The sequence below is a fragment of the Pimephales promelas genome, chromosome 14 (genome assembly GCF_988280905.1).
Source record: "Pimephales promelas chromosome 14, fPimPro1.hap1.1, whole genome shotgun sequence".
NCBI lineage: Eukaryota > Metazoa > Chordata > Actinopteri > Cypriniformes > Leuciscidae > Pimephales > Pimephales promelas.
Genome location: NC_142782.1, coordinates 35,675,013 through 35,687,872, shown reverse-complemented (window position 1 = coordinate 35,687,872; position 12,860 = coordinate 35,675,013). Strand labels below are relative to the sequence as shown.

Sequence of the window (12,860 nt, the reverse complement as noted above, 5' to 3'; positions counted from 1 at the left end):
CTTCCGTTGTAAAGATCGTTAGTGATTAAATGAAAACAGAAACTGTTAATGTGTTCTGGACGTTCATTCGCACACAGCTCGAGAACACACACACTGAAACACGATCCAAGTGCAAGTTTTGAAAAATGTAGAAAAGCGTGATCATCTCTGTGTAAACTTCAAAAATCTGTGAAACGCTGGCGTGTTTAGTCTATAGATATGAGTGTGCATATGTATATTTGTCTCACTGCACAAATGGATCTTAATAAATGAGTTGTCTGGCCTCACACCAACATGATTAGTGTTTAGTGTAAAACATATTGTTGGTTTAACTTAAATTAAGTAAGCTGGTTTGTCATTGAAATTGAAAAATTGAATTAGTACAATGAAGGAGATAAACTCTAAATATTATGTTATCTTCATCACTTTACAGTTGATTTGACAAAAGAACAAATGTTCATGATTCATGGAAATATGATTCATTATCCAGCCACTCTTTCTGTTGCTCGTGTGAGGTCGTGATGAATGTGCATAAATTTCCCCGCGCGCTTCATCTTAATGATTAAACATTGCCCCGCTGTAGCGGCGCTCATCTCCGCGGCGTTCTGTCAGCGGGAAGCATCTCTGCTCTCGTTTCCTTTGTCTTCGCAGCCTTGGAAAAAAGTGCCGGGCGTTTGATCCGAGTTCATTTATAAATAGTTCCTCTGGGTCGAGGCTGTTCTGGCAGCGTATAATCTCAGAGCGTCTCTCGCCGCGCTAGCTCTCCGTTTACCGCGGTAATTGGCTGATGAGAGGCTCGGGTCCTAAAAAGAATGTCAGTGTTCGATTTCCCGGGATCCTGAGTGAGGATATGTCACCATTTACGGCGGTTTGGGGTGACACCGGGAGCTCTGGGGAAATCATTACTCTGTTTATACCTCTCCCCTGCCGCCACGCTCTTCCCGCTGATATTTTCACCATGTTTTTCCACTGAGTGATGGTGCCTCACCGGGGTCGCACAGAACAAGTCCCTTTTGTAAATGTGTGACCATATTTTAACGGGCGAAAGAGAAAAAGGCAGACAATTGGTGACGCTCGGCGGGAGGGCCTGGAGCGGTCGATGCCGTCCCGCGGACGCCATATTGATTCCCGGGCCGAACACACACTTCTGGAGCCCATTGCTGAATTCGGACTTTTTATTCCACTTTTTTGACTTGTTCACTGTGAATAATGCAGTCACAATTTGAAGGCTCATAGATTTTTCTGCACTGATCGTGATTTTAATAACCCTGTGTTTATTGCACACTCCACGACTGTTCAACGCTGGATAAATCAATGCTAGAAAACGAGAAGTGTGTTTCTGAAAGAGAAGCTGCATTTATTTGATCATAATACAGTAAAACAGTGAAATATTATTGTAATGTAAATCATCAATTGTGAATACAGTAAAGTGTAATTCATTCCTGTGATTTTTCAGCATCAGAATCTCATGATCCTTCAGAAATCACTCTAATATGAGCATCTGATGCTCAAGACATGAAAGCATGATTAAAGCATTTTTATATTTTTGTGCAAATCGTGGAAAATTAATACTTTTATTCTTCAAAGACACATTAAATTGATCAAAAGTGACAGTAAAGACATTTATAATGTTACAAAAGATTATATTTCAAATAAAGGCCACAGAAATATGAACACTGATAATAATCATAAATGTGTCTTGATCATCAGATCTTAATATTAGAGTGATTTCTGAAGGGTCATGTGACACTGAAGACTGGAGTAATGATGCTGGAAATCACAGGAATAAATTACACTTTACTGTATATTCACATAGAGAACAGATGATTCACATTATAATAATATTTCACTGTTTTACTGTATTATTGATCAAATAAACGCAGCTTTAGAAGAGACTCTTCTTTCAGACACATTAAGAATCTTAATTGCTCCAAACTTTGGCCGGTCGTGTGTGTAAAACATCTGAAAGTGATTATTTGGTGAGTGAGTGGATCAGTGTGTGTGTGTGTGTGTGTGGAGGTGTCAGATTCGTCATGATGATTTCAGCTCTAATTGTAAAGACCTGCAGGACTGGATCTTTGGGGTGATAATTGTGGAGTTGCGGCGGGTTAGACGTGTCATTACCGGATCGATGCGGCAGAAACTGTAAATGATTCTCTTGTCAGCGGAGACGGCCGAGACACACACACACACACACACACTCGCAGAATCCATACGCAACGCTGACAATATCATATAAAAGCAGACCACGGGTTATGGATTATATGAAACGTTAGAGGAGGACGACTGCGATTACTCGTTAATGTGAGTCAACAGTGATGATCCGACACAGTTTATCGAAGTTATTTAATACACACATCGCTTCAGCTCTACACTGAAGGCTCGTTTAATGTGTCAGTCATGGAAGGATATTGCGGAAATATTAAGAGTTTCTCAATACACTGAAAAAATTTACTTTGCTTTGGTAACACTGTTTAAAGCCTTTATAAATATACATATATAAAATAAATAAATAAATATATATATATATATATATATATATATATATATATGCAATGATTAATTGCATCCAAAATAAAAGTTTGTTTACATAAATATTAGGAATGTCAAACAATTAATCGCAATTAATTGCATCCAAAATAAAAGTTTGTGTTTATATAATATATGTGGGTGCACTGTGTATAATTATTTTGTATATATATATATATATATATATATATATATATAAAAACACACACATGCATGTATATTTAAGAAAAAAATATTATTTATATATAAAATATTTATATATATAATATAAAATATATAAATCTATATACACTATATACATGAAAATATTTCTTAAATATATATACAAGCATGTGTGTGTATTTATGTATGCAAAATAATTATACACACATATATATTTATGTAAACACACTTTTTTTGGAATGCTATAAATATATATATACACATTTAATATTATATATAAGTATTTTTAACGCACCTTATGATGCATTGTCTATTCATTGTTACACAGAAAAATATAATGGATTTAAACAAACAATTTAACCTGTTAACTGTCACCCCCCCTTTTTTGAATAGACATGAAAATGCACATTTCGAACTTAAATGGTTGTAATTCAAGAATGCTTTGGAATATAGACATATGATTGGTCTTGTTTTAAAGAAGACATTTGGCAGATTTTTGTAGAAGTGAAATAAATTAAGAAAGTGAAACAGAAAAAAAGTTATAGAAGTTTGAGTTTATGGAAATGTACAATGTAAAAATATTAATTATTCATATTTTACATAAAATATATATTTTCAAAACCTGGGCTACTCTAAAATGGCAGAAAGATCAAAGCCAAAAATCTGAACAAGTTGTGTTTCAAATTTTAGGTTGATATCTCAAAAAATGAGCTTTCAGTAAGATTTTGTTTGAGCGCAGTACCAAACTTTTTCACTAGGGCACAATTAGACTCCATTACTGCCCATATAAGGGCGCCTGCATTTCCATTCGTGTTTTGAGTGATATGAACCATTATTTTCACAATTTTCACACAATTTCTGAAGTAGAGATCCTAATCAGAAGTAGCATGGGAAGTTTGGCAGATTTTGATATGAATTGAACCTCTAAGAAACACATACAAAGATCACGCATGTAAGTCATAGCTAGCTGACACGTCACAAATGGTGAATTTATTATTTTTTTCTTGATATTTCAAACTTTTCAGACCTTTTTTTTCCAAAATAATTGAATGGATTCTATCTTTTGAACTTTTGGCATGAAAACAAACTGAGGTATCTACCATTTTTTCATGATTTTTCATGTTTACTGCTATTTTAAAATAAAGGTCTGAACACGCCTTATGAGTATCAAAATATTCTTGTTTTATATTGATAAATTATGGCTCCTCTGTAATATATTTTGAAAATCAGTCACCAAATATGGAAACTAGAGATTGTAAGCTTTCAAATGATATATAGTTTGTCAATATTATTTAAGGTATTTACTAAGATATTATTGTTTTAAAAATATAGTGGCAAACGTCCCACCTGTGGGATGGTGACAGTTAAGTGGTTTTAACAAGGAATCTGTCAATATAATACAGTTTAACTTTGATTATTTATTTATGAAAACATATATACAGTAATGCCTGAAGTGTTATGATGTTCTTCCTCAGTGTTTCTGTCTCGTTTTCCAGCTCAAACATCCAAACATTCTCAAATCAAGAGACGTTTAGTGGAGAAGAACTGAGACTGAAGATATTAAGACTGAAAAGTGAGTGAGTTTGTGAAGTCATCTAGAGTCATCTTTGTATTGTTTATCATTGTTGTTGTAAGCACAGACTCCTCATTATGATGCATGTTTCCTCAAACACGTCTTGATATGTTGGTGATGGTTGTTCTCCGTGAAGGCCTGGAGGTTTGGGAATGCCGTGCGCTGGAGACAGGCCTGAGGAGGACCAGCGCTCCGGCTCTATCAGCCTCAGTTTCACAGCTTCTGCCAGCCTGATTTGTCTGCTCTTGACCTTTCCAGCGATCTGTCCCATCATGCATCAGGAGCGCTCCTCAGGGACTCCAGTAATGAAGCCTGTCATCTCCGCTCACCTCCACGCCGGACACACACTCGGATCGGACGGATCCCGCATCGATCCCCTGCTCGTCTCCCAGAAGTCCTCCAGGAGCTCCTCAGATCTGCACTTGTTGTGCTGAGGCGTTCTAACAGGTCAGGTGTGCGAGTCTTTAACCCAGCCGAACATCGAACACACTCATATATCTGTGTAATCAGCAATCACGATTATAGCAGAGGCAAACAGCTTTTATTTTATTATGATAGAAACACAACAAGCTGAGAGGAAAAAGCAAACATTGATTAAAACATATTCGTTATTAATATTTTGCCATTAAAGCATGTGTTCATCAATTCTCTAATTGACAGCCTTGAGAAAAAGGATAATTCGTCATGTTTCATTGCGTTATTATCTCTAACACAATCGACTGCAAGCACACATGATTTACACCATGACCGTATGATTACAAAATCTTTAATAATATTTGAGTAAAGGATGAAGATGTCCGTTTCTAAGGCCGGATGTCACTTTTGTCCACTACTGTAGATTTTAAAGTATTTATTAATCTTAGTTAATTGTTAAAATCTATTAAATGTGTAAATATAGCAAAATATTAGGTAAATGAAATAAATTTTAATTTTAAATCTCAAGTGTGAGGGAATAAAACTCCAGCTACAGGTTTTGTTTTATTTTGCGAAATGTATGCATAGAAAAACAACAAGCATACATGGATTAAAACAATTAATCAAATTAATATTTTGGTTGGTTCTCTCTTGTTTTTGCATGTGTTCATCATTTCTCTAATCGACAGCCTCAACAAAAATGATAATTGGTCATGTTTCATTGCGTTATTATATCAGACACTTCAGTCGACTCAAAGCACACATATGCAATATGATTAAAAAATCTTTAATAATATTTTAATAAAGGATGATTTCATTTATCATTTATTAATCTTAGTTCATTTTAATATTAACTAATTTTTAAAATCAAAAGTTGTATATTACATTGTTTATGTATATATACACGTGTATATATATTTTTTAATGGACCTCAGATTAATGCAGCATGTTTTGCTCATTGTCAATCAACATTAACTTGAGGTTTTTGCACACAAATAAAGAATATAAATCACATTCAAGAGAAAAGTATTTTATTTCGAGACGGCAGCAAAAGCTTTTGATGATTTCATAAATGTATTTCCAGTCATAAAGTCAACATGAAATCAAAACCGACACAATTTTCTTTCTTAATTATAACATTTCCATTGTAGACGAGACTTTTTCACCATCGGTTACTTGTAGAATATTTAGTTTCATTCTGAAATAGGAGGATAAATGCGTTCATGCTGACTTTAGGAACGGACAATAACACTCTATAACTGATATCTTTAATATGGAGGATTGTGAAATCTAAACTTTTTTCAGACAGTTTATACTCTACCATTCAAGAGTCTCTTCTGCTCACCAAAGCTGCGTTCATCCCATCATAAATACAGTAAAATAGTGAAATATTATTAATATGTAAATCATCTGTTCTCTATGTGAATATACAGTAAAGTGTAATTTATTCCTGTGATTTTCAGCATCATTACTCCAGTCTTCAGTGTCACATGATCCTTCAGAAATCACTCTAATATGAGGATCTGATGATCAACACACAGTTATGATTATTATCAATGTTCATATTTCTGTGGAAACTGATACATTTTATTTTTCAGGATTATTTGATGAATAGAAAGTTCAAAAGAACAGTGTTTATTTCAAACAGAATCTTTTGTCACATTATAAATGCCTTTACTGTCACTTTTGATCATTTAATTCACCTTTGATGAATAAGAATATGTATATATATATATATATATATATATATATATATATATATATATATATATATATATTTTTTTTTTTTTTTTAATATTACTCACTCTATACTTGGACAAAATGAACCAAATTGACATCAATTTAAATAGAGTTTATTGAAACAGAGACTGTTATTTGTGTTCCTAAAGGTCATTGGAAACAAAGTTCAAAGTCATAATTTAAATCGTCAACATTTGGAAAAGAATTCAAGTATGTGTCTCTTATGGCACGTGCAGATATTAATACACAGGTAATGATCGAACAGGTGTACAGTGGCGATCACATGACACTCACAGTGCATAGAGTTTAAGAGGAGGACCTAACGAGCACAACACAGATATGAAGATGAAGTGTGTGTGTGTGTGTGTGTGTGTGTGTGTGTGTGTGTGTGTGTGTGTGTGTGTGTGATCAGTCATGTTCACCATCCCTCCACTTCCACCACGAGCGGATCCTTCACCTCGATCTTCCCACTGTTGACGATCACACACTCGGTGTAGGGCAGGTTACGCTCGTTTGTGTCCTGGAGTTCAATGGTGTGAACCACAGCCTGCAGACACACACACACACACACACACACCGTCATCCGCTCGCAGCGCTGCCATTGGTTCACTACTCCAGTGACATCATTCACTCTGCCGTTTAATGTGTACAGATGTTACAGGAGGGCTCTATCAAACACATTTCACTGTTTCCCAGTGAAATCTTTTTCTCTTTTTTTTTTCATTTTTTTTTTTCTGTTTTAATTTTTTGGTTTCTGTTTTTTCCTCCTATTTAAATGTTCCTGAATTTAATGGTGCAATTAAAAAGTGCAATTAATTGAAATCATGAAACTTAAACTTTAAATAAATTGTTACATTTTCTAATAAAAAATATATATTTTTAGGTCTCTATGAAATATGTAAGCCGCTAATGAGAGATCTATATCTATGATGTAATATCTCACACACCGCTGTTGTGTTGTTCAGTCATCGGGTCACGATTATAGATTGGCGAGTACAGAAAAAAAAAAAACTTAAACGTAGATCAACTTTTTCGGGATGTTTCGAGAGTTTTGTCACAAACTTGACTTGATTCGTCCACAGAGACTCCGCTCGCGCGCGCGTGTGTGTGTTAATAGACAGGTTAGCAAATATATAATATTTACTGTACACTACAGTTACATTGCAGTTTGTTTGTACTTCAGTAACACACATCTGGCGAACGAGTCTATGGCAGTGAAATTAAATATATTTTGCACAAAAATATATTTTTATATATTAATATTTAGCCATTACTTGCAAAAACTGTGTGTTAGTTCAAACGCACTTTTAGCACGATTGTTTTAAACGTGTAAAACTGCAGAATTAACACACCAAATCATTTGAACATTACTCACACATCAGTAGCATCGAATATGGCATTACATCTCACGCTCCTGGCCGCTAATTCATTACGATAACGTAACGCAGTGTGATCAAACGTACAGGTGATACAAAAACTCATTTAATAGCTGATATGTCATTAATATGATTCATGAATTCTATATATCTCCCATCGCTCCGCTCTCCCTCATACGTCATCAAGCTTCGCCTTCGTTATCGTTTTGAAAATACAATATTTTGTATATACAATATATCCTGCTGGCGACAAATGACGTATTGCAGCTTTAAAGGAGGAGTTCACTTTTGAAAAAACTTTTGCTGATAATTTACTCACCCCCGTGTCATCCAAGATGTCCATGTCTTTCTTTCTTCAGTTGAAAAGAAATGAAGGTTTTTGATGAAAACTTTCCAGGATTTTCTCCATATAATGGACTTCAATGGGGTCCAAACGGTTCAAGGTCCAAAAGACAGTTTCAGTGCAAACATCAGTAAATCCATCAAAATGAACAAATCTTTTCCCGAGTCTATTTGTTCGTTGAATCAACCAAATGACTCGGAAAAAGATTTGTTCATTTTGATGAACGAGTTTGAACAGGAGAGTCACGAACACGCATCACAGAGCAAGGCATTTGAGCTTATAAAACTTAAACTTTGTTATTTATTTTTTTAAATGAGTGATCGTTTCGCTTGATAAGACCCTTATTCATCGTCTGGAATCGTTTAAAGCCCTTTGAAAAGTTTGCACTGAAACTCTCATTTGGATCTTGAACCGTTTGGACCCCATTGAAGTCCATTATATGGAGAAAATCCTGGAATGTTTTCATAAAAAACCTTAATTTCTTTTCGACTGAAGAAAGAAAGACACAGACATCTTGAATGACACGGGGGTGAGTAAATTATCAGCTAAAGTTTTCTTTAAAAGTGAACTCCTCCTTTAATATTAATATGCCAGTAAATTAAATGTTTCCGACTGGATTCTGTGTTTGCGTCTGAAATCATCGAGCCCCAAATGTGTGTGTTTCAGGAATCCTACCATCCCCTCCAGGACTTTCCCGAACACCACGTGTTTCCCGTCGAGCCACGGCGCTCGGGCTAGCGTGATGAAGAACTGCGAGCCGTTGGTGTCGGGCCCTGCGTTCGCCATGCTGACCCAGCCGGCGCCCAGATGCCGGAGCCGGAAGCTCTCGTCCGCAAACGTGCTCCCGTAGATGCTCTTCCCTGAGGACAGACCTGAGATCAGTCCACGTCCGTTACGGCGGCGCGTTACCTGCATAGTCACTTAAAGGGATAGTTCACCCAAAAAAATGTCAACTTCCTCGTGTCGTTCCCTGTAAAGGTCCTTTCACACTGGACGCCATTTTGACGCATGAATAATTCGCGCGATGGTTTTATGTTTTGATCAGGTGTTTGTTTAATGAGTGCTTCCACACCGAACGCCAATGTGCTGCGGCGGAAAAACGAATTTTCGAAAAAATTTTTTTACTTTTGTGGCGACAGAAATGGCTTCAGCCAATCACATACAAGGACAAAGGCGGAGCTGTTGACGCTTTGGCCGCTCTGGCGTAGCAGCGTGATGTGCGAGAGGACAGAAGTGTCACAACATGAAATGTAAACTAAAAACAAGCTAAAACTAAAACCCCTCGACTGATCGACTGTAAAGCTGAATAATCCGTCAGATACAGCATGTGAACGCGGGTTCGAAACACACACGTGCGGTGTCATCATGCATGTGCTTTACATCATACGATACGTTTATGTCTCGCATCTTAAAACACTTAAAATCCAGAATGATTCGCTGACGTCCCCATTAAGTTCTGAAAACATGTAAACGTCCAGTTTATTAACGGTTTTAAAAACGTTTTCTTGTGAAGGTTAAACATTCCTTTTTATTTTGGGAATGTTTCTTCTCGGATGATGAACGTTCTCCAACAAGAAGGAACATAAAAAAGCGTTAGATGAACGTCCAACTAAAGCGCTCCATGATCCATGTATGAATGATGTTTTTGTGCTGATGCTTTGAGAACGTTATTGAAGACCAGGGAACTTTGAGCAAATATTATATTAACGTTACTGAAGAACGTTTGTTCATAACTTGCCAGAAGCTCTTCTGATATATACGTGAGCTTTCTATCTCAATAACGTCTTTAAGGCTTAAAGAACAGTAATATACCCATCACCACACGTCTGTCTCTGGTTCTGTGATGTTCTGTGATAGTCTAAATTAACCATTTATTTCTACATTTGCACTGCAGATTGTGTGTGTTTCAGAGAGGAGAGTCATGTGTGGACTGACACGAGTGTGTGTGTGTGTGTGTGTGTTCCTCACCCCCGGTTCCGTCGCCGGATGTGAAATCTCCTCCTTGGATCATGAAGTCCTTGATCACACGATGGAACTTGCTGTCTTTATACCCGTAACCCTTCTGGAGAGAGAGTCTGTGTTAGATGATCCGCGTGTGTGTGTGTGTGTGTGTGATGGTGAGTTCTACCTCTCCTGTGGCGAGAGTCAGGAAGTTCTGCACGGTGAGAGGAGCGAGTTCTCCGAACAGACCAATCACGATCCTGCCAACCTCGTGTCCTCCGACAGTGATGTCAAAAAACACCTGCAAAGGAAAGAGCAGAACACACCTGATACACTGTGTGTGTGTGTGTGTGTGTGAATATATATATATATATATACACAGAGGTGTATAAAAAAGGTTAATCTAAGTTGTCCTAATATAAGTGGGTATTGTTCAAAATTCAAGAATAACTTAAATTTGATCCACTTCAAATGTTGACTACTGTAAATATATATATATATATGTGTGTGTGTGTGTGTATATGTATGTTTGTGTGTATGTTCTGTGTGAAGTTTAAAAAAATCTGTTTTTTTTTTGCATAAACTATAAAATCACATTAAAAAGTATAAATTCAATTGTGCTTTTTATGTGCTCACTGTGTGTGTGTGACCATAGACTGTCGAAAAAGACACATTTAGTGAACACATCAAAAGCCACACTTGAATTTATACTGTTTTATGTGAATGCATAAAAAAAGACAACAACAGAAGTATTATATAATGTAAATATTAGTATTCAATGCGAGATGCATTTACAAACACCACGCATGCGCACAACACACCGATCTGTCAACGCTTAAAAGACTAGCATGCACCGCAGGTTTAACGTTTGTGTGTGTGTGTGTGTGTGTGTGTGTGTGTGTGTCTGTGCGTGTGTATGAATGATGGTTTTGCAGTTCTCGCAGTGATGCTTCAGGACGCCTCGCGTCGCGTCGCTCTTGTGTTCGCACTGATGCTGCATGACGCGCGTCTCACCTTGTCCGTTACTTGCGGTCCCGTCCGCGTCTTAAAATCAATAGCGCTGCATAGAAACGGCAAATAAATGAGAGTAAACGCGCGCCAGAGCCGAAGCAGGTCCATATCTGAGTCTGAGTCTGAATATGATCCGCGTTTTTGTCTAAAGAGAGAATCTGCGGCGCGCGCGTTTTCCTGTGTGACGCTCCTCCTCCGGGGCGCGCGCGCGTCACGACGCACAGTGTCTGAGGAATTTACTTGAAAAAAATAAAAACTGTGACGTGTACACACACAATATCTACAAAACCATCCTTTATGAACTGGTGTGTTCATGTATTTACCAGTGTACAGAAGGGGAGAAATATAAATAGACCATCAGCACTGCAGATGAAACATTTTAACAAAAAAAATTCTAAAAAGCTGTGCAAGTTACTAGTGATTTTGGTTTGATTTCTAAAAACGTTTGGAATAAATCATAATAATATTTCCATCTAAAAACAACAGAAACTGAACGAATAAACTTAAAAATAAAGGCTCTTCATTTGCCTTTGGTGTAGAACCTTTAACATCTTTATTGTGGCAAAAAAGGTTCTTAACACTTAAAAATAAAGTTTTTGTGCAGGTTCCCCAAGAGAAACCGGAGAACATTTAACAAACTAAAGAACCCCTTTCCACTATAAAGAGCTTTTGTGAAGCGGAACAATTCCCGGAGCTCTTCCTCATCTGGTTTAGTGGATCATGCAGTGATCTTTAATGGAGATGAGAGCTCTTCCTCATCTGGTTTAGTGGATCATGCAGTGATCTTTAATGGAGATGAGAGCTCTTCCTCTTCTGGTTTAGTGGATCATGCAGTGATCTTTAATGGAGATTTGAGCTCTTCCTCATCTGGTTTAGTGGATCATGCAGTGATCTTTAATGGAGATGAGAGCTCTTCCTCATCTGGTTTAGTGGATCATGCAGTGATCTTTAATGGAGATGCGAGCTCTTCCTCATCTGGTTTAGTGGATCATGCAGTGATCTTTAATGGAGATGCGAGCTCTTCCTCATCTGGTTTAGTGGATCATGCAGTGATCTTTAATGGAGATGAGAGCTCTTCCTCATCTGGTTTAGTGGATCATGCAGTGATCTTTAATGGAGATGCGAGCTCTTCCTCGTCTGGTTTACTGGATCATGCAGTGATCTTTAATGGAGATGAGAGCTCTTCCTCATCTGGTTTAGTGGATCATGCAGTGATCTTTAATGGAGATGAGAGCTCTTCCTCATCTGGTTTAGTGGATCATGCAGTGATCTTTAATGGAGATGAGAGCTCTTCCTCATCTGGTTTAGTGGATCATGCAGTGATCTTTAATGGAGATGCGAGCTCTTCCTCATCTGGTTTAGTGGATCATGCAGTGATCTTTAATGGAGATGAGAGCTCTTCCTCATCTGGTTTAGTGGATCATGCAGTGATCTTTAATGGAGATGAGAGCTCTTCCTCATCTGGTTTAGTGGATCATGCAGTGATCTTTAATGGAGATGCGAGCTCTTCCTCATCTGGTTTAGTGGATCATGCAGTGATCTTTAATGGAGATGAGAGCTCTTCCTCATCTGGTTTAGTGGATCATGCAGTGATCTTTAATGGAGATGAGAGCTCTTCCTCATCTGGTTTAGTGGATCATGCAGTGATCTTTAATGGAGATGAGAGCTCTTCCTCATCTGGTTTAGTGGATCATGCAGTGATCTTTAATGGAGATGCGAGCTCTTCCTCATCTGGTTTAGTGGATCATGCAGTGATCTTTAATGGAGATGCGAGCTCTTCCTCATCTGGTTT

General features: G+C 37.3%; 1 protein-coding gene across 2 annotated transcripts; it reads right to left on the bottom strand.

Annotated features, from left to right (window-relative positions):
- Nucleotides 1-6,488: 6,488 nt before the first annotated feature.
- ppic (peptidylprolyl isomerase C) lies at nucleotides 6,489-11,284 on the bottom strand. 2 transcript variants are annotated; one of them, XM_089119940.1, is made up of 6 exons: nucleotides 11,072-11,284; nucleotides 10,245-10,358; nucleotides 10,085-10,178; nucleotides 8,792-8,976; nucleotides 6,805-6,944; nucleotides 6,489-6,774 (listed from the first exon to the last, which is right to left on the bottom strand). In XM_089119940.1, the coding sequence occupies exons 1-5, from the start codon at nucleotides 11,174-11,176 to the stop codon at nucleotides 6,816-6,818; spliced, it is 627 nt and encodes a 208-aa protein (XP_088976066.1). In that variant the 5' UTR covers nucleotides 11,177-11,284; the 3' UTR covers nucleotides 6,489-6,774; nucleotides 6,805-6,815. The 2 variants fall into 2 exon arrangements, with proteins under 2 accessions (XP_088976066.1, XP_039506211.2); XM_039650277.2 differs by having other exon boundaries at nucleotides 6,489-6,944; nucleotides 11,072-11,283.
- Nucleotides 11,285-12,860: the final 1,576 nt, after the last annotated feature.

Bases quoted from the DNA above. Each gene is read 5' to 3' on its own strand.
- ppic (XM_089119940.1), bottom strand. From the start codon at position 11,176: ATGGACCTGCTTCGGCTCTGGCGCGCGTTTACTCTCATTTATTTGCCG. The intron at 10,179-10,244 runs GTAGAACTCACC...CTCTCTCTCCAG, and splicing joins TGACTCTCGCCACAGGAGAG to AAGGGTTACGGGTATAAAGA. The intron at 6,945-8,791 runs GTAGGATTCCTG...GTGTGTCTGCAG, and splicing joins GGAAAGTCCTGGAGGGGATG to GCTGTGGTTCACACCATTGA.